The sequence below is a fragment of the Calonectris borealis genome, chromosome 3 (genome assembly GCF_964195595.1).
Source record: "Calonectris borealis chromosome 3, bCalBor7.hap1.2, whole genome shotgun sequence".
Classification (NCBI taxonomy): Eukaryota; Metazoa; Chordata; class Aves; order Procellariiformes; family Procellariidae; genus Calonectris; species Calonectris borealis.
Window position 1 is genome coordinate 36291311 of NC_134314.1, and position 20768 is coordinate 36312078.

The window sequence follows — 20768 nt, forward strand, 5'->3', positions numbered from 1 at the left end:
TTATAAATATGGTTGGCGTCAATACAGAAAATTTGGGAATGAAACTAACAAATTTAGAAGACTTAAAGGAAAACAAAAAATCTTCCTCTCTCTCGTTTTTAATTTTCATATGCATTAGGTACTTGAACTTACCTAATTTAGGGCTTTAGTCTACGAACTCTTAAATTCAAGCATTTTTGGAAGCTCACTTTTCAGGGATTAGTCATTTTAGAAACTAGGTACTTTAGACATAAAAATTCCCCAGTTCTGCAGTTAAAGTGGGGTCAACAGAAGTCCAGATGAAGGAACCTGTCCAAGAAAGGAGTATCTAGTTTTACCTAACTCTAGACGGCCAGAATTTGCCTTCCAGTTTTTAAAGGATGTATAGTTTTGGTACTTAGGTGCTTGGGCTTCACAGCTTTTTAAAATGTAAAACCTTACATGCTAAAAAAAGGAAAGTCAAATATACCTGAGGTCATGACTTGCAATTTCTGTATAGTTGGCTTGGCAATGCTGTACGTCTTGCAGAATCCAAGTTTTGGATTTAAATATGTCTTGACAGGGCCACAGGGGATTTTATGATTGATAGCAATTCGTAAGACCTTTGCGGCCTTTTGCCCGAGCATGAGTGAGGTGGGAGACCAGCGGGCCCCAGTCCTGCGCAATGGACTCCCGCTCTCTTGAAAGTTCATTCATTTTACGCTGTCCGATCCACCTCCTCACCTCCCAAAAGCTGCTGCCGCCGACCTGATCAAGGGGGGAGCAGGGGAGCCCGAGGCATTACCGGGCGCAGCCCTCCTGCGGCCATTTTATCGTCTAGGGGCCGGGGAAGCCGGCTGCCCCCGCTGCGGGTGGCGGGCCGGACGCCCGGCGGGGCAGGCGAGCCGGGGGTCTCGGAAGGGAAGCGCTGGTGAGGCCCCGTCGCGCCGTTCATGGAGGAGAGGGGCGGCAGCGCGGCGCGCACCGTTTCCTCGTCCTCCCCGTGTGCTCGGAGGCGCCTCCGGCGGAGTCCCGGCCAGGCCCGTCTCCCCCGCCGGGCGCCATCGGCGACTGCTGGGCCAGGCCCGGCTGGCAACCGCTCGGGGGGTTGCTGGTGGCGGACGCGGTGAGGGAGGAGCGGGCGCGCTGCCGCCGCTTCCTCCTGCACGGGGGCCGGAAGGCAGCGCGGCCTGGGCCGCCGTGCGCGCGGACTGGGGAGCGGGAGAGGGCCGGGCCTCGGCGGCGCCGCCGCCGCTGCGGGTCACCCAGCCTTCCGCAGTGGGGGTGGGCGGCGGAGCGCGCAGGCCGGGGGAAGGGCCAGGCCCCGCCGCCTCTCTGGGCGATGGAGTGAGGGAGCGCGGCTCGGCAGCAGGAAGATGGCCGGTGGCGGCGGCGGCGGCTGCAGAGACAGCTTGTTTCTGGAAGGTGCGTGCATGGCTGGGGGGGGGGGGGGGGAATGTGGCCCACGGGCTGCGTTTCCCTTCTGGCAACCAGTAAGGGGCACGGTACAGACTGGGGAATGGGGGAGGCGGGCGTGTGTGTATCTGGTGGGGGGGGGGAAATGGGTCCCCTTTGGGGGGCGACGACAATGAGAGGTGGCTTCGTGGTGGGGGAAGGGTGGGTGCCGTAAGGGGTGGTGAAAAGAGACCTGCTTTTGAGGGAGGGGTTAGTGAGGGCCATTTGATTTCTTTTTCTTTCTTTTAATTTTCTGAGGCTTTGGAAGTGCAGTGTTTTCTTTGTAGGGGCAGAGCGCTGAGAGCAGCCTGGGCTTGGTGCAGCAGGGCCGGTTTTGCAGCGGGAGGAATCTCCTCTCGGAGGGGCGATGGGCTGGTGGGCGGCCGGGCAAGGTTAGCGCTAGGTGAGGAGGGGAAGCGAGGATTGCTGTGCCGCCTCACTGCTGCCTTTCCCTGCTTTTAGTCTGCTCCCAGGCCCCGGCCTAGCCCGTACCCTTTCCCCCCACCATAAAATGAGTCTCCTCTGCTTCTAAAATGCTACTTGAAAGGTTTGGGACTGCAGTTAATTTTGGGAGGGGGGTCATTCTTACATTTGTGATACGGAGAGGATGATGATGAATCTATCAGCTGCAACTGAAAGAAACCTTTAGCGTTTATAAACCCTTGAGTCATTTTTTTGATGTACGGGTTTGGTGGTTTTTTTTTTGTCACTGTAAAGCTCTTAATTATGATGCAAAAAGTCTCCTGAAATTAGAATATCTTTAACTGTCGAGCCTTTACAGTTTCACCGATTTAAAAAAAAATCTGCTACTGTAGTTTTGCAAAATTGCTATAAGCGTATATCCTGATGACATAGGCCAATAGTCTGCTAAATTCTGCTAAATTACCATGATGATAAGGAAGAAAAATATATGTTAATGAAATAAATTAGTCCTCATAAGTAGAGTTTTTCAAGTCAGGGATAAGTTTAACACTGGAGATTTTGTAGTACCTATATTATACAGAACATACCTCTTGCAGATTTTCTGTCTTGCTGCGGGATGCTGGGTTTTGTTTTTTATTACTAGAGGTTCTGGAATATAAGTTATGTGTGAACAAAATACTGCATGTTGTTTTGAATAATTAATCTGAAATTCTGACGTTCAGAAACTCTTTCTGGTTAATAACGGCTGTCACGTTACCTCCCTTCTACCTTTAAAGTGTTTGGTGGTGAAATGCAGACACTCCATTTTTTCTTGAACTCTCTCCACAGAATATAGTCAGGTTTGCGCAGACAGACAACTGACAGTGTCAGGGTGATGGCTAGTCACTCTCTTCTGTGTGCACCTTGGCTACTTGCTGGTTGGACAGGTAGCTAAAAAAAAGACAGATTTCAGATGCAACACCCACACATTTTTTACTTCTGAGATCTCTTTCCCACAGCAGGACGGACACGACACTGGATAGCATCCCCATTCGAAGCTTCAGTATTCCACGATTGGTGAACGGAGTTATCATCTGTTTTTTTGTTTACCCTTTATTTGGGGATGCGTTAACTTTAGGACTGATGATGTGATAGAAACCCTAAGAGTGTGCGAGTGTGCATGCACGTGTGAAGAAAACCTAATGTGGATGGTGGTGACAAAAAATTTCTGAGGGTGGCCCAAGTCCAAATGGGATGATAGTAATATAGCAGATCTAGTAAGAGGTGGTAATACTTTGTACTGATTTGAAGCAAAGGGAAAAGAAGGCTTTCAAACATTATGTGAGGGGTTCTTATTAGGGATGTTAACTTTATAGGAAAAAGTAAAGGCATAGAAAAAATATATATATATGGGGGTTTTTTGGCAATCTGTAATCTGGAAATGTGCAGCACATTAGATCAACCTAATGATGTTAGAACCACCATTATCCAAAGGCTAGACAAGCATGAGAGTGCCAGACTTGTGAAACAAGTATAATGTGGACAAAAACGTGGACAGGGATAAAAGTGTGATAGAGTAGGAGATATGGCAACTTCTATTGCAAGATGATGATTAATACATGAGCTGTGAGTTATATCTATAACTCTTGGTGTGTACATTTCAGGGACTCTGTTGAAGTCTGTGTAAGCAACAGCCAAAAATTGTTTACTTGATGTTTTTGGAAGTGTTATATTAAAGGCTAGTAGAAAGGAGGGGAGGACTCATCGTTCCATCCCTGCCATTAATGCGCAAAACAAATTAATTATCTGCCAAATGGATGTTAGATCTATCACTAATTGAACTCAGTCTAGTGAAAACTGTGCTGTTTAAATATGTACCTATATAGGTATGTATGTGTATATATATATATGTACACAGAAACTTCTGGTGCTGTCATGCTTATGTTGACTATCAGTCAGACTTAAGATAAAACATATAGTTAAGTGAAATGAATTGCTTTTAAGTATGATAGTTGTTCAGAATTTTGGTTTTGATTCCACATGTCCAGTAAGATTCTGCTTTTCTCTCATTTAGTGTAACAGATGTTACTATGAAGAAATATGGCTGTCATTCTGCTGTTAAAGTGCTTCCTTTTAATATTTTTATTATTTTCTTCTCCAGTAAAAACAAAATGGTCTTTCTGGAAGGATGTTCCTTGAGTGATTTATCTGTTGCCTATCTGGTAATACCATTCTTGAACAGAGTGATTCATACTAGTACATGGTTTTTGTCCAGTTTTGCGTATCTAATGTGTCATCATTTTTTATGCTGTGTTGTATAGACTGTTTTATGGAAAATGTGAAAAACATCCCTAGAACTATGATGTTTGACTCTTTTTAAAGCTTCATTTGTTATCATTCTGGAGCAGTGCTAATAGTTAGTATACATCACGTACATTGATACACATGACCTGTGTGTTTACTTTTCTTGAAATGTTAGGACTGTTAGAATTCAGAATTGTAGAAAGTACTTTAGTTTTGTTATTTAAGCTAGTTTGCAAGTGGAATTAGTAAAACTTTTCCCTCATTTTCTTAGTTTACTTTCCTAGAGTTCAAAGTTATGGGCAGAATATGCAGAAATTCACACTAACAAAGGACTCCTGTTGCATGGGAATTCTTTCCTGATTTGGAGGACTAGAAATTTAGTGATCAGAGATTTCCATCTGCAGGAATTCCTGTTTTTTCAATTGATCGTCACACCTAAAATACAAAGCAATGATAGGCAAATCTATTTGGATTTAGAATAGGGGGATATGCAACATGTAGGAATAGAGAGTACTGTTGATCATTACCCCTGAAGAAAAATTGTGGGAACTCTGTTATATTCTGCCTTCTTGGATATTACTGAGTTGCAAGGAAATTGTAATTTCTTTTTTCCACCCTTTAAATTTAAAGTTTCCCTATGTTTGTGCAGCAGATAACAGGCAAACTTTAAAGTATTCCTAAATGCATGTATTTTCCAGAAGAAAGGAGAAACGTTTTATTCCCTCCTGTTTTCTTTTTTCAGTCTCCTGGTGGTTACAGTAGTGATACTGAGAACCAATATTGAAGTTTCCTTTTGGGGACCTCCTTTCTAAGGAATGTTGCCAGTCCCTACCTACAATGCTGCTGAGAGATTTCAGTGCAATCATGACAGGAATTTGCTCAATTTTCGTTCCATTTTCTTGGCTACAGTTTTCCTAATAACAATAAAGAAAACTATGTGGACTACCCATTAGCAGCAGCAGGAGCTTCACAGTTGTCTGCCAGAGGACTCTCGAATGCTGCTTTATTTTTGATTCAGCTCACATGTAAAGAATTGTCTTCACCAAAGCAAGAGTTGTAGACTTCTGTATTTTCTTAAAGGCAGCTGAGATTCTGGAGTGGTATAGAAACACACAGCATTTGTAAATTAGTGTATAGACATAGAGTTGCCATTTGAAGTGGTGGTCAGCCTTTCCTGCTTTTTTTTCCCCCTTTTAATCATATTGAGAAATCTCTGACAAGAATAATACAAATTAGTGGAGTTTATATTCAGATAGAACACTTGAAAATTTTCTACCTGCTAAGACTCTTCTTTTTAAATCTCACTGTTAAGAGAAAAATAATTATTAATTTTTTGTACTTGTCTCTGAAGCAGTCTCTGATGCTTTGTTTATGACCTAGTGGAGATAAGTATTAGCTTGAAAATGAGGGGAAGGGATGCGTCAGGTACCATTCACCTTCTTCCATGTCTTTATCGTAATCCAAACTCCTGCTTTATGCTGTTGAATTCCTCTCTGGTTTGCATCAGTCCCATCAACGTCTGGACATGTTCTATTAGTTTCTTCTGTTTTTCCTGAGAGTAGTTTTCTGTCTAAAAGTGGGAAATTTGTGACTGCTCTATGGCTTGCTTATGTCTCCCAGTCCTCTGACCCATTCAGAATTTCTTTCCAGCACTGCATATGTGTCTTCTCAAACCTTTGTTCAGCTGTCTTTTCCAGTGATTTTAAGAATAAGAAACCTTCTCATTGACTTCAATGACAGATTATTTTCTAGGAATGAAACCCACTTATTGAGAACTATTTCAAAGCAAAGTCAAATTGAAACTACCTTCTTACTGTCTTTTTTTTTGTATGTGCCAATCTAACTGTATGTGCCAATGGGGTGATAGGTGGCATGAAATATTAAGAAAGACAGGCTGCTTCTTGAAAGCATAGAAAAATGCTGAAAATAAACTTAATTTATCCATTAATGCTCTATAAACATATGTTGTAATATGCTTGCTAGCACATTCTAAAATAATATCCTGTGCCCAAGTCCTCTTCCACATCATCACCTTGTTTTTAATTTTGAGACATAGGATTCTAGGAGTCCAGGCTTGTCCTTGGCTTTCTGACTTGGAAAGCATCTGTGTACAATTTTCTGTTTTTTGTTAAGGGGGCATTTATTATTTGGTAGTTTTTCCTAAGTAGCTGCTGCTATAATAATTTTGCACAAAGTGGGACATAGAAGCTTCAGGTGTAAGAGTAACTGTCTTGTATGGGGTGCCTCATCCATTATCTTTTGGCACTTGCATTTGATAGGAAAACACTACTCTTTCCTCAGAAAAAGTACAGAAAATCTGCTGGTTTTTAGTGGCCAAAAAACCAAAATTAAATTGGGAATGTTCCTAAAAGAGATCCTTACACTCTTCTTTATGTAAGTAAAACTACAAAAGTAGTAGTAATAACATAAATAATAACATCAATATGTGGCTTGATAGCAAGCATAAACCAACATTTTGCATGTCTTGCATGCACAGATACTTTTATGATAAGCCTATTGGGATATTTTAGTCCTTTGCTTCTTGTTTTATGTACAAGGATAAAACATAATGGATTATTTATTGTAATGATTTCAACAACAACTTTGGCTTTTATTACTGTTGTTTCTGGAAGACTCTGCATGGATTTCAGTGCAGTATCAGACCTCGCCTTTTCTATAGAGTTTTAGCTGTGTCTTTTATTTGAGATAACTGAGTGGTCTCAAGGTGTTTTGTATTGTAGCAGGTCCTATAATGTGAGACTAATAACCAAACTTGTCACTTTTAAATATTGCTGTATAAGAATATGAGGGGTTTTTGAGTCATCTCTCATCATTCAGTCTCCTCCCTTCCCACTAATAGCTATTAAACCCTTTTGTTTGCAGATGAGTAGAGATCTCACAGGTAAATAGCTAGAAATTCTGTGAAACTTGCCCATTTCCATAAAACAAAAAAAATCAAAATTAGTGTCCCTGAAGCGAATGTTTTTCAGCATGATTCGGTTTGCTGCTAACTGGTGTTAGTACATATACTGGCTGAGCAGTCAGGGGTCAGGACAGTTAGAGGACTTAGTACACGGGACAGTGTGTGCCTCCATCTGTGTGTGTGCGTTGCAGAAAGGAGTGGAAGAGTGTACAGGATAGCTTAAGATACTGCAAAAAGACTGAGAAAACAAGATAGATAAAAATGGAGCTGTTGTGGTGGGGGAGGCAGTAGAGATACAGTGAACAAATTCTTTTTTGGGGGAGAAGGGGCAAATGTAATTCTTCTCTTAACTTGGTTGTTCTAAAAGGTACTTCCATTGGGGGGGTGGGGAGCAGATTTGGAAAGTTCCTTTCTTTTGGCCCATGTTTTAGCACCTATTTGGTTTCAGTTTGGAAGTTTTTTTAAGGTAGGGATATTCTTACATAGGTTAAAATCTGTCCAATGCTCTGTACTTGATTACTTCTTACTCAAAGTTAAGAAAATTAAAGCACTAGTAAAAATATTACTATTCTTATTCGTCATATAGAATTAAACCTGGTTTTATCTTACACATTTAGTTTTTCAAAGCACGTGTTCTTAAACTTCCTCATGCTGTGTTCAACAGCCTAACGTGTAGTATTTTCAGGTGAAGCTGATCTTAAGCAGTGGTCAAGTCAAAGTTGGTGTCTTGTGTTGGTTAAGTCAGTTGCTTATGAATGTTGTGTTCACAGGAGTAAATGGCACTTCTATAGTGGGTGCTCAGCAGCCTGTGTCGATGGATATCATGACGCAAAAAGAATTACCTGGCAATCTTTTTTTCCTGATCCTTCACAAATGTAAGATAAAAAATGTTTTTCATTCTGCCGCTGAGGCCACGAAATTTCATTTCCTTTAGGAAATGTGGAAAAGATAACCAGTTCTTAAATAACGGGTTAAAATCAAATAGTGTATTTTTAATCATCAAATCACTGCCTAATTCAGTGACACACGTTTACGTTGGAAGCTTTTTTTGAGAACTACTAACACGTTATAACTAGAGCTTAGTAGTTCATTAGTACATAGACACATTTGTGAGATGTCTTTTGAGTACTTTCAATAGAATGTCGTAAAAGTACTGAAAACTTATTTATTTTTCTTGTATGGTGAAGTCTCCCTGCACAGAACTGGGAATTGTGCCAAATGGAATTCAGTCTCTGAATTACAGTCTAGTATAAATCAGAATACAGAATGGCTAATGGTTATTTGGGTACTGTAGCTAACAGGAATGATTAAGAGCAAATAACTTTTGAGAAGTTGTTTTGTTTTTATTTATGGTGTGATGTCTGCTGTGAGTTAAAGAAATAGCATTTTGGCAATGCTGTTGTTTGAATAACTTTTTTCTAAATAATCTGTGGAAGGAATTATGTTCTAATATATATGTTCTAATATACGAGGATAGTTGCTTATTAAAAGGATTGTAGTAAATGCATGAGTACTGATGTCTTGTAGTTAATGTACGCTAGCAATTTGCAGCATGGATATCAAATTTGAAAATAATTCTTTCAAAATAAACTGTCTAAAGAATAGTAAAATGATTAAGGTGCGATGCTATTGTCTCATATAGGGTAATGATAAATTGGGTGTACGGATTCCCTAAAGCAGTGAACTGTGACGTTGCTGCTTTTATCTTATCATGCTGCGACTCCATTTTGGATGTAAAGCTGCATGCCAACTATTTATTGGTTTTCTTTGCAAGGCTTGAAATTATTAAATGGTTTGGGCATACGGACTAACAGAGCATTATTAACTGATTAAAGGGAGTTATGTGTTGCAGCTGTGCAGCTTTTAGGGCTCACTGCTGCAGGTGGGGGAGGGGGACAGGTCTGCTTCTTTTCCCCCTTTGCCCCCGCCAAATTCCAGCCTTGTGGTGTGTCTTGGACTGTCCGCCACCCGAGATGTACCAGTTTATTGCCAAAGAGATTGAACTTGTTGTGTACTGTCTTGCCAGATTGGCGCTTTGCCAAACCTCTGTTGAATTTGCTCATTGAAGGGTGAGCGGGAGAGGCAGGACAATGGCTTGGACTGGGGAGAGCAGACAGACTCTGCGTGTGAGAGGAGTAGGACATTCCCCCTTTCATCTCTCTCTGGTGAGCTGTTAAGTCAGGTTAAGGTGTAATACATAACTTAAACTTTAGAATAAATACTTTTGTGTAACAGCAGCTTTGTTCTGCCCAGGGAAATTCAATTATTTTAAATAACAGGTTAACTTCTGCACAGAACAAGTTTATGGTGAAGGCTGGAGGGAATAAATTAACAGGCTGTGGTTATTCTTCCCAGGTTGGTCAGCAGGCCTTTAAAAAGTTTTTGTTACCGGACAAGTGCTGTAAGTGCTGCATGAAGCAAGGAAACATTTCTGAATGCATGTCCCAGTAATGCCTATGAAAGAATAATTTGGAGTGAAAGACATTGAATTTGGGATATCTTTCTCTGACGGAATCTTGAATGATTATAAATAAAGAACAGTGATGATTCAGAAACTCTGTGCAAAGCCTTCCTGGGTTTTTGTTTATTTGTTCTCAGACCATATAAGCTGTAGCTGGAGCAAAGTCTCCCTGTTGTTTTTTTTTTTTTTTCCTGGTAAGACTTGCCACAATGATGTTTTAGGAATGATAAATACCAATAATATTTTGCTAGTGTGGTAAAACATAATACTATATGACTTGATTAATATTATGTAATCTTAGACATTTATGTCTGTAAGAAACAGCTGCAAAAATATTTGTTATTTTCATGAGAATGTTTTTATCCAGTGCCATACAGTTGTTTCACTTGTACTAAAATTCATTCTACTGATGTATTTTTATTAATGTTGTAGGATATAATGTTGTGTTTGTTTGGCATGTCCAATTTTTATGGCTCATTTAGCAAAATATGAATATCCTGCTGATGACAGAATTTAATACTGCAGTCTAACAGAAAAATTATTCAAGAGCCCATTAGATGAGAATTTGAACTACGCAGTAGATGTTAGGTTTCATATTTACAATTGCCTTTGTAATTTCTGAGGCTCACTTCTTTTAGAAACACTTACTAGAGTCCATTGTAACTTTATTTCTACCAAGGCTTATTGCTCAAGAGGCAATTTACAGATCTTTTACAATTGGGAATAAACTTTCAAAAGTGAACTTCTGGACTACTCTGGTCCAGGTTGTTATGATTGTATATACCTGGCGCAGTAAACCTTTAACTGAGATTGCTAATTCTGCCATAAGGCAAATAAGTTGTAGCTGAATCTTTACCTGATGAATACCACAAAAAATAAATATGTCATTATTGTAGTAAACAAGTTCTTTGTCATCTAGCAAAGCCTTTGTTAGATGGAAAAGGCACTGCTCCTTACTTGAAAGAAAGACTTACTCTGTGCCCTTTGATAAAAAGAACTGATAGATCAAGGTAAGCATGAGTTTCATGTTTGGATGAAGGTGGCTGAAACTCATCTCCAGCTGCAGGATGGTCTCTTAAGAAGTTGGATGTTTTGCCTTAGCTGTCTTTTGAGTGATACTTCTTGAAAAGTAGGTTCATAACTGGGTGCAGTTAGCAAGCTGGCATGTGTTATTTTGTTATATTAAAAATTAGTTGATCGATAGCACTTCCTCATCTTCACTGCCTTTACAAGTAATTACTGAGAAAATGTTTGTTTTTCCAGGAATGTTAAAGTTATTTTTTAACTTTTTAAAAATAAAGCCTGCTTAGTGAATTTTAGCATACTGTGGTTTAGTTAGCAGTTGTCAGTGTTCCTTAAACTCGTTGTTAGGTCTAGTGAAGTTTGATACTTCCATTACAGATTTCTGTGTTTTTAATGCAGTAATGTAGTTGCATTACATCATGCCTCACTGCATTGATGATCTCTAATTGCAAAGGGAGTTGAAGTATATAGTGTATCTAGTGTCAGCAGGAGGCTGTTGCCTATATTTGTGTTGCATTTCTTTGATTTTATTGTTTTTATATAAACAGACACAATTTATTTGATTTTTAACTGTATGTGTATTTGCAGGGTCATTTTCTAACTCTTAGCAGCCCCCATGTGTGGGGCCATATTGTATGGCCATCCAAGTAATTGTGCCAGCATTTTACAACATGGCCAGGCCTACCTAACTGCTCTGTGCTGCCCAGAGTGACAGTCCTGCTGCCTCTCCCAGAGACAGTGCGCTCACAGGTTTGCTTGAGTCAACACCTGCACTTCTCTGGCTTCATGGCAAGTTGGCTGAAGGAACTAGACTGGCAGAAAACTAATCCTGGGGGGGGAAGTGTTGGTGGAGCTAGTCTGTATTACTTTTCATCCATATCAGCAATCTAATCCAGCTGACTGCCTTCTCATATGGGTATGAAAGCTTGCCAGTATCACTAAGAATAGGGGAAAAAACAGGTCTTTGGCCTTTACAGAAAGCCAAATGCAAATTTTTCTCACAGCTTAGAGTTTAACTAACTCTTTTATCCTCCTTTAGTCCTTTCCTTACTCAGATCTTTCTGAGATGTGCCTTTTTCATTTGACCAAATTATTGAGTTTTTCTTGGTTGTTGAGTATTTTCTCTATGTGTGCTTTTTTTGCTGTCCATTTCAGGTGAATTTTGAACAATTGACAACACAAAGAAGTGTCTTGCTTTTTTCTGTTTTAATTACATCTTGGAGTTCCTTCTTCTGTCCTACGTTTGCAAGTTATTTTCTTGCAGAAGTCATAGAACCTTTCTGGACTTTAATTTCTGTATGTTTTTATAGAGGGGATAATATCTATCTGACATCATCTTTGAAAATTTGCAGGATAAATCCAGAAGTGTGAAATAATACAAATTCTTGATTTTTTTCTTCTTCCTTTTGGTATGTAGATACAGTGCTTTATTTCAACCTGATGTTCCAATTATTGCAGCAAACCTAGAAACCTTCTCAGAGTGTTGGTTGCCTAATTTCCAGGTAGTTAGGCTGGGTTATTAATCTTATTCTGTATGTAGCTGCCTTTCAGCACTTTCTAAAAATAGATTGCTGTTTGTTTAGTGCTGCTATATTCTCAGTTGCACAAGCTTAGCTTTTTTTATGAAGATGGATCCCACGGTGCATAACTAAGTCTAAAAGCAGAAGTGTGCAAATCAGATGCATAATATACTGTAAGGTTTCCTGCTGTGTTGTGCTTATCTTATAAAACTCTTCCAGTGTTCAGAATTTGAGATCATGTGTGATTAACATCACATACAGATTTGCCACAGAGATTGTATTCTGGAATTCTTGTTCAAGTGTCATCTTCCTTGAAATGGCTTGTTAGCTTTATATACTTTTTCACATTTTGAGAGTAAATTGGCAGTTCAGAAATTGTCCTTAGCCCATCCTAACCTTTTATCCTCCAATTTTTCCTATAAAATAGGAAGATATCTCTCCTATATTTATCTTTCCTATAAAAACACTGAAACTTTCTTCTTCCTTTCTGAATTTTTAGAATATCTCCAGTCTAGCAATAGAGGTCTTATGTAAGTAGAGAATTATATATATTCATAATGCTAGAGATGGAAAAATTATTTTTTTGTTTATTTGTTGCTTTTTTTTTTCCTTTATTGTTGGATCCTGCTTTTGATGTTATTTAAATTATTTTACTTGTGTGGAAAGTTTGAGTGGGTGGCAGACTTATTCAGAGAGAGAAAAGAAGGAAAGTGACTGAGGTACTTCATTTTGGAAATGTTTGTGATGATGGTGCAGTTGCCTTAGGTGATGCTTTGTACCTATGAGTAGTCACTGGTTTTACTTAACTGCTGGTTGGAATCATGTGGGTTGGAACCTCCTGTCCAAACCAAGCCCAGTTAGAGCAGGTTACTGAGCGCTTTGTTCAATCTCCATGACCTCACAGGTCAACCTGGTCCACTCGAGCCACCCTCATGGTAAAAAATAAATTCTTTCATTGACCTGGAGTTTTCTTCATTCCAGCTTGGGTCCATTGCCTCTTGTCCTTTTGCTGTGCATCTCTGTGGAGAGTTTGGCTTTATCTTCGCTCTGCCTTCCCATTAGGTAGCTGAAGACAGCAAAAAGGTCTTCCCTCCCCCCTTTTTAAGGCTGAATAAACCCAGCTTTTTTAGCCTCTCCTTATATGTCATGTGTTTGATCCCCCTTGGCTATCTTGACAGCCCATCACTGAACTCGCTCCAGTGTGTCAATGTCTTTGTTATATGGGAGAACCCAAAACTGAATGCAGTGCTCCGGTTACAGTTTCATATGGAAGTGCCGTATGGAGGGCAAGAGTCACTTCTCTAAAGTGACTAAACTTTTGCTAATATGTCATGTGGTTGGCCTTCCTTGCTGTGGGGGTGCACTACTGACCCATGTTCAATTTGCTGGCCACTGGGACCCCGAGATCCTCTTGAAGAGCTGCTTCCTAGCCAATTGTCCCCCAGCCTGCAGTGCTGCATCGGGTTATTTGGTCTCAGATGTAGGACTTTGCATTTGCTTTTGTTGAACTTCGTAAGGTTCTTGTCAGCCCATTTCTCCAGTCTGTCAGGTCCCTCTGAATAGCAGCCCTGGCTTCCAGTGTATCAACTGCTTCCCCCAATTTGGTATTGTCTGCAAACTTGCTGAGTGTACTTGGTCCCAGCATCCAGATTATGAACAAAGACATTAAATAGTATTGGCTCCAGTACTGATCGCTGAGGGATGCCAGCAGCTGGATTTGTATTGCTAGTCATCACCCTTTGACCCCAGTGGTCCAGCTGGTTTTCCCCTCACCTTCTCATTCATTTACTCAGTCCATGTCTCTTTAGTCTGGCTATAAGGACTTTGTGGGAGACCATGTCAAAGGCCTTGCAACACCCATTGCTCTTTCCTTACCTACGCAGCCAACCATCTCACTGTAGAATGCAGTTGGGTTAGTCGGGCACAATTTGCCCTTAGTAAATCCATGCTGGCTCTTCACCTTCTTGTCATCATGTAGCTGGGAATGGATTCCTGGAAGATTTGATCCATAACCTTATCGGGGGTTGAGGTGAAGCAGACTAGCCTATAGTTCACCAGATCATCCTTGTTGCCCATCTTGAAGATAGGTATGATGTTTTTCCAGTCATTGGGAAAATGCTGTGACCCTTCAAAGATAACATAGAGTGGCCTAACAGTGACATTGGCAAGCTTCCTCAATGCTATCAGATCCATCCTGTCTGATCCTATGGACTTCTACATGTATAACTGGCTTAAGCGTTCCCCAATCGTATCACCTCAATGGGTGATGTTGCATTCCCACAGATTCTGCTGGTAGAGTTGGGAGCTAGGAGATCAGAGGGCAGAACTTAACAGTGAAATCTGGAGGGGCAAAAAAAAAAAGGACCAGATTCTTGAGTTTTTTCTGTGTCCTTTGTCACTAGGTTCCTGTCTCATTGAGTACTGGGCCCACATTTTCCTTAGCATTCTTTTTGCTGCTGGTGTAAATAAAGAAGCCTTCTTGAAGTACGACTGCATTGTTTTCTGATACTATCATAAGGGCAGTGATACTATTATAAGGATGGGTGGTACGTCTACATTTCTATTGGGAGAATCAGTAGAAAAGGACAAAAAACACCAGTTGTCCATTATGTGGTTACCACCGCTATCTTACCAGAAAAACCTTCAAAGACATTGCAAAGAAAATGTTTAATGTCCTTTTATCCTCCTCTGTTACTCCTTGTTAATACTTAGAAAATGTTAAACTCAGTTCAGCAAATAATCATACTTAGGCAGTTCTGTGTTCTTGAGTCCAATCATTTTACATGATACTCTGCACTGTAAACAACCCAATTTGTATGAAAGTCCTGAAGAAAAAAAAAAAGTCGTTTATCAGAATATGCAGATGATTTTCCATCATTGAACTACAGACCTCTTACAAATGCATTTTCTTCGCAAACTTTTTTTTTTCCCAAACTTTTTGTCCAAGAGTGGATGCTCTGTATTTATCGTTAGTTTTCTGTTGACATAATGTTCTTGAAAGGGTGGGGTTTTTTATTAGCCATCTGAGAAATTAAATTGCCTTCATGTGTGAAAGAATGTTCGTACTTTGTATCTGTTACACTGGTATCATAGAACTTTACTACTGAACTCTGTGCTTCATGTAATATCTCACTTACTATCAATATATGATTACTGCCTATTATTGGAAGTGATTTTGACCTTTTTTTTGCATCTGTGGCTAATTTAGGGAGAGGAAAGTTAAAGCATCTTTCAAGCAATAGATCTCTAAATTTGTACCTTTAAATGTAGGTTAGGTTATGGTTCTGTGCAGATTTCTTTGGTATCCTTAGTGCCTAAAACAATCTCAGTTCCTGGATGCCCCTTACCTCTGCTGTGCTGTTACAGCTATGCTATGATAGTATGGTTGAACAGAAGAGGGAACTGATATGGTTGAAAAATAACTTTCCCCGTCCCCCACTGCTCACAGTATTTTTGCCTGAATTAGTTTTCTTCCCCAGGTTTGCCTTCAGTGAAGAAACAGCTATGCTGACGTATGCAGGGTGCAGGACAGGAGCAAGAAGCCCCAGCTTTTAGGAAGTGTAAGGGGTGCGTAAACCTGTTCATGTAGTGCTGCTTCAGAATGTGAAAATGCAACCTCACTGTGGTTACACAGTTTGACATACTAGAGCTGATGGTATCAAAGCTGGAAGATAAAAAGCTATTTTGCACAGAAGCTTGAAGAAGCCTGTCTGAAAGAATAATGAAGCAATGGGGAAAGTAAAACAATTAAAAAATATTTCTGTGTCAGATTTTTATAAGTACTTGTATATTCTTAACAATATATGTGATGACTAAATGAACAGATTAGAAAGCTCAGCAGCATTCTTTTTAATTTACTTAAATATGAGTCTGGATGAAGGCAATGATTCTGAGCACATTCAAATTAATTTGCATTTTTTGTGTGAATGCTGCAGTATCTGATAAGTTGGTTGCAGTTGTGATGGTCTAAGCATTTGTAAGATGAGGCTTGTATTATTTCTGTCCTTCAGACCAGTGTAACTAGGGAAAAAGAACGTAAACTTCAGGTCCTCCTGGAAAAACTCCTTGGCCCTGAACCAAACCTTTGTTTGATTTAGGTTTCGTATTTAGGGTGGTTCTTGGAAACACAGAGAGAGATGTAATCTCAGCAGACGAAAGACTTGTAAAAGCTTCTGTGTGTTGTAATAGAAACCTTAAAGTTTCTACTGCTGTATGCTGGGGGTGGTAGGGAGTTCTTCTGGCAATCCAGTGACACATCTGAAGAAGTTGCTTTCCTAGAGAAGTTGCTCTTTGTGTGGCCAGTAAATGCATCTGGCATCTGTAGTGGGTTGATCTAGGACGCCAGGTTGACCTGGATGCCAAGTGCCCACCAAGCTGCTCTATCATTCCTGAACTGGACAAGGGGAGAGAAAATATGACAAAAGGCTCATGAATTGAGATAAGGACAGGGAGATCACTCAGCAATTACCGTCATGGGCAAAACAGACTCCACTTGGGGAAAATTAATTTAATTTATTACCAACCAAATCAGAGTAGGATAATGAGAAATAAGAACAAATCTAAAAACACCTTTCCCCCACTCCTCCTTTCTTCCCAGGCTCAACTTCACTCCCAACTTCTCTACCTCTTCCCCCTGAACGGCACAGGAGGATGGGGAATGGGGGTTGTGGTCACGTCTTTGCAGCTCCTTCTTCCTCACACTCTTCCCCTGCTCCAGCATGGGGTCCCACCCATGGACTACAGTTCTTCACGAACTGCTCCAGTGTGCGTCCCTTCCACGGGGTGCAGTCCTTCAGGAACAGATCGCTCCAGCGTGGGTCCCCCACGGGGTGACAAGACCTAGCAGCAAACCTGCTCCAGTGTGGGCTCCTCTCCACGGGGCCACAGGTCCTGCCAGGAGCCTGCTCCAGTGCGGGCTTCCCGTGGGGTCACAGCCTCCTTCAGGGCACGTCCACCTGCTCTGGTGTGAGGTCCTCCATGGGCTGCAGGTGGTTATCTGCTCCACTGTGGACCTCCATGGGCTGCAGGGGGACAGCCTGCCTCACCATAGTCTTCACCACTGGCTGCAGGGGAGTCTCTGCTCCGGCACCTGGAGCACCTCCTCCCCCTTCTTCTTCATTAGCTTTGGTGTCTACAGAGCTGTTTCTCTCACATATTCTCACTCCTCTCTCTGCCTGCAGTTGCTGTTGTGCAACAACTTTTTCCCCTTCTTAAATATGTTATCACAGAGGTGCTACCACCATTGCTGATGGGCTCAGCTTTGGCCAGCGGCAGGTCCAACTTGGAGCCGGCTGGAACTGGCTCCATCTGACATGGGGACAGCTTCTGGCATCTTCTCACAGAAGCCACCCCTGCAGCACCCACCCACTCCCTCCTGCCCCGGTACCAAAACCTTGCCATGCAAACCCGATACAGCATCATATCCAAAACAATAAAAAGAAATAGGTATGTTTTTCTGATCAGCTGTAATGTAGATTCATATGGAATGACTGGCCTTAGAGCACAGGGTACAAGACATGCAAAAAAATCTTCTAAGATGATACCTTCTGTTGGACACTAGGACTTTACTAAATACTATATATGTCACTCCTCACTTCAGTGTTTTAGGCAGAATTTTAAAGGTTTTTTTTTGCAAATGCACAACTTTGCTCTTATTTCATGGAGATTCACTGTGAACATTTTTCCTCCCATTTAGGAATTGCTTAACGACACTGCTGAATGATAGAAACTCCTGATAAAGGAGATTACAGAACAGTGTCCACGCACAGTAACTTAAAGGTGTTAATCTGCTTTCTGCCATTCTTCCTACAAGCATACTTTTGTTTTGTAATCCAAAATCTGTTAATTGCGTTTTACACAAAGAGGCAGTATGGGGATTTTTAAAAGGGTGGCTTCAGGGTGTGGTTAATAATGCCATAAAAGTTTTAATAAAAACTAAAATATGAATTATTTTTTCAGCAATTTTTAATCAAGTTTTTAAAAATTACACGTAACTGATCACAATTATTTAAAAAAGTGATGATATATGTTAGATACACCTGTCTAAGATGTCAATTTGAATTCCATCTAGTTTCTGGCGCTTAGAATTGCTCATCTCCCGTGGTATAACAGCACCAAAGGGAGCTTATAATGGGAGGAAAAATTATTTGTCATTGGTAGTGAAATCTGCTCCAGCATGCTGGCTTTCTTGGGCAGAGGCATAGCAATTGAATTCTGTTGGCTCAATATCTTAGGGCCAGGTCTGCTTATTTGAATATTTTCACCTTCTGAGTATGAATGTATCTTGCTGATTAAAATTGTCGTGGTAGTATACATAGTAAAAATTGCAACATGGAAGTTTCAAAATTAAGTCTTACTACAAAATGGTTAGAAACTTAGCCTGTGTGACAGATGACTTGTAATCCCTGTTTAAAAAAAAAAAAGACAATCCTATATAGAATCAGATCCCAAGTGACCGACCATTCAGATCAAGTAACTCAGGTGAACAATCTGGCTAACATGATGGTATACTTCTGGATTTGCATTTTTGGCAGGACCAAGAATGCTAGAGAGAGTGGAAATTGATCCAGAGCTGAGTGAGCAGAGCTGGGATACTAAGACTATTTTTCCATGGACAACTGAGCTGGTCTGTAGCAGTGGACTGGATTATTGCACAAATAGGTTGATGGGTTTATGACAGTAGACAGAATCTGTGGTGAGTTGTCTCTTGGGAGCAGAGATGGTAAACTTTTTATAAGATATCTGGAGACTTGCAGAGAATGCAACAGAAGAGCTGGTAGCATTGATGCACATGGTAGAAATTTTAGCATCTTCTGTAGTAGGTGCAGGGCCACAAAAATGAACAGTTGCAATGTCAGAAAAAATGTGCAGGGGAGAAGAATTAACATCTGCAAATACCTTCTTTAGAGATGGAGTTCTGTGCAGTGGGGATGGATTTTCTCAAAATGAAAATAGAACCAATCTTGTGGCACATAGAGTGGGGGGAGGTTGATATATGTGGAGCAGCACATGGTTTAATGTAATTTATGCTCAATGGATAAAACTATAAAAAAAAAAAAGGTCCTCTACTGAAGTTGGTAAAACTAAGGTAGGAACTGATGTAGAAAATAATGTATAAATAGCCTGATTTAAACAGAAAAAGAACCAAAAGAAACCCCATACAAAGAAAAATGTTTGCTTCATTTGTGTGAAGAAACCTAGAAAAATATTTTAGGTAAAATGAGAGAACTGGAAACTGACAGTATTAACTTACTTGAAATTAGATAGAAGGAAAATAGTTAGAGGGACGTTATGACAAATTAAAACTGAAGGGGGACTGCTGGAGAATTGATTGTGTTGATTGAAGAAGTATTGTATGTTCCACAAAATGTTCAAGTCAGATCGGACTTGAATGGCTCCAAAAGTTATATGAAATCCAGATAGATTCAAGGACGATGTAAAAAATATGACATTGGAATTACATTACTGATTACTTGACCAGAATGATGACTGTTGTAATCAGTTAAGAGAAAATCTAAAAGCTGCAGGGATAGCAGCCACAGATACTGAGGGAAGTCTCTGTAAAACACTACCTTCCAGTTCTTCTTCTAGAGGAAAACATAGTGCACAAAAAGAAGTGGCAGTGTGCTTCAGCAATTCCCTTTCATATAAAATCGGGTCTCTTGGATGTACTTGTTCTGCAGCATTTGGTGAGTGGTGTTGGAGAATCTTGCAAGGTGTTCATGAAGTACATAATGTCCTGCAAGGATGCTGAATTTCTAAACCTGAAGGAAAACCATCTGATACAGAAATGCTTAATTCAAAAAAAGGACTACAGAAAATTTTAAGAAACTCTTTGAAAAGAAACTAAAAGATGCAGCCAGAGTGTAAAATATTTGCAGACAGCTTGGGAGTTATTTAAATACACCATATTGAGGCACATGCATGCTGCTTATTTAAATAGACTTCCAAAGGCCTCCCAAGATGTTGGCATGGTTAAACGGCAGGGTAAGGGGAGATGTCTGAAATAAAACATCATCCTTCGCGAATCTGAACTTTTGTCCGAATGATGAAAATAAAGAATAATAAAAAAGCTGGCGCATTAGACCTATAATTCTAATGAGGCAGGCAAAAAAATTTTTCATTAGTAACTCCCAACAGGCATAAAAACTATTGTTAAGTATTTCTTCAAACTTGGCAGAAAAGTTTCTGAAGTATCTGTAGGGTCAGTAGACAACTGAATAGTAAAAGATGGCTTTGGAGAATATAAGGTCATAGCTGAAAAACTGAATTGCTTGCACCCACTTGGGCAACACTTACAGAGGTCTTTATGCCAGAATATTTCTTAAGAAGGAATGTGATAGAGTAAATGACTCAAAGCAAAACATCAGTGGAAGAAATTGCAGTACATTAAGCAAACAATGAACAAGGCAGCAGGATCAAATGGCATTCATGCAAGTGTTCTGAGAAGAACTCGGGGATAAAGGAATTAGTGTGTTACTTGTTCGTTAGCATTGTCTTTCTGCTACAGGTAAAGAAGGTAGCTAGTGTGATAGCAGCTTTTTTAAAAGGCAGTGGAGGTATTTGAGGAACTTTACATTGGTGAGCTTTGTGACCATACAACCCAAATTCATAGAAATTATAATGAAGACCAGAATTAATTTCATTGTTCCCTTTGTAAAGTCCTTTACCAAAGGGCTTTGGAGAGGCTAAGTTGCCTCTGGATAAAATGGAAAATTTTATA

General features: G+C 40.3%; 1 protein-coding gene across 6 annotated transcripts in view; it reads left to right on the forward strand.

Moving 5' to 3' along the window:
* Positions 1 to 944: 944 nt before the first annotated feature.
* SENP6 (SUMO specific peptidase 6) overlaps positions 945 to 20768 on the forward strand; it is an 85711-nt gene continuing 65887 nt past the window's right edge. For 2 of the 6 annotated variants that reach the window (XM_075145340.1, XM_075145339.1), the window contains exon 1: positions 945 to 1383. In XM_075145340.1, coding sequence (XP_075001441.1) covers positions 1335 to 1383 — 49 coding nt within the window. In that variant the 5' untranslated portion in view covers positions 945 to 1334. The remainder of the gene's footprint in view (positions 1384 to 20768) is intronic. The other 4 variants (XM_075145337.1, XM_075145342.1, XM_075145336.1 and 1 more) reach the window with 4 other exon arrangements.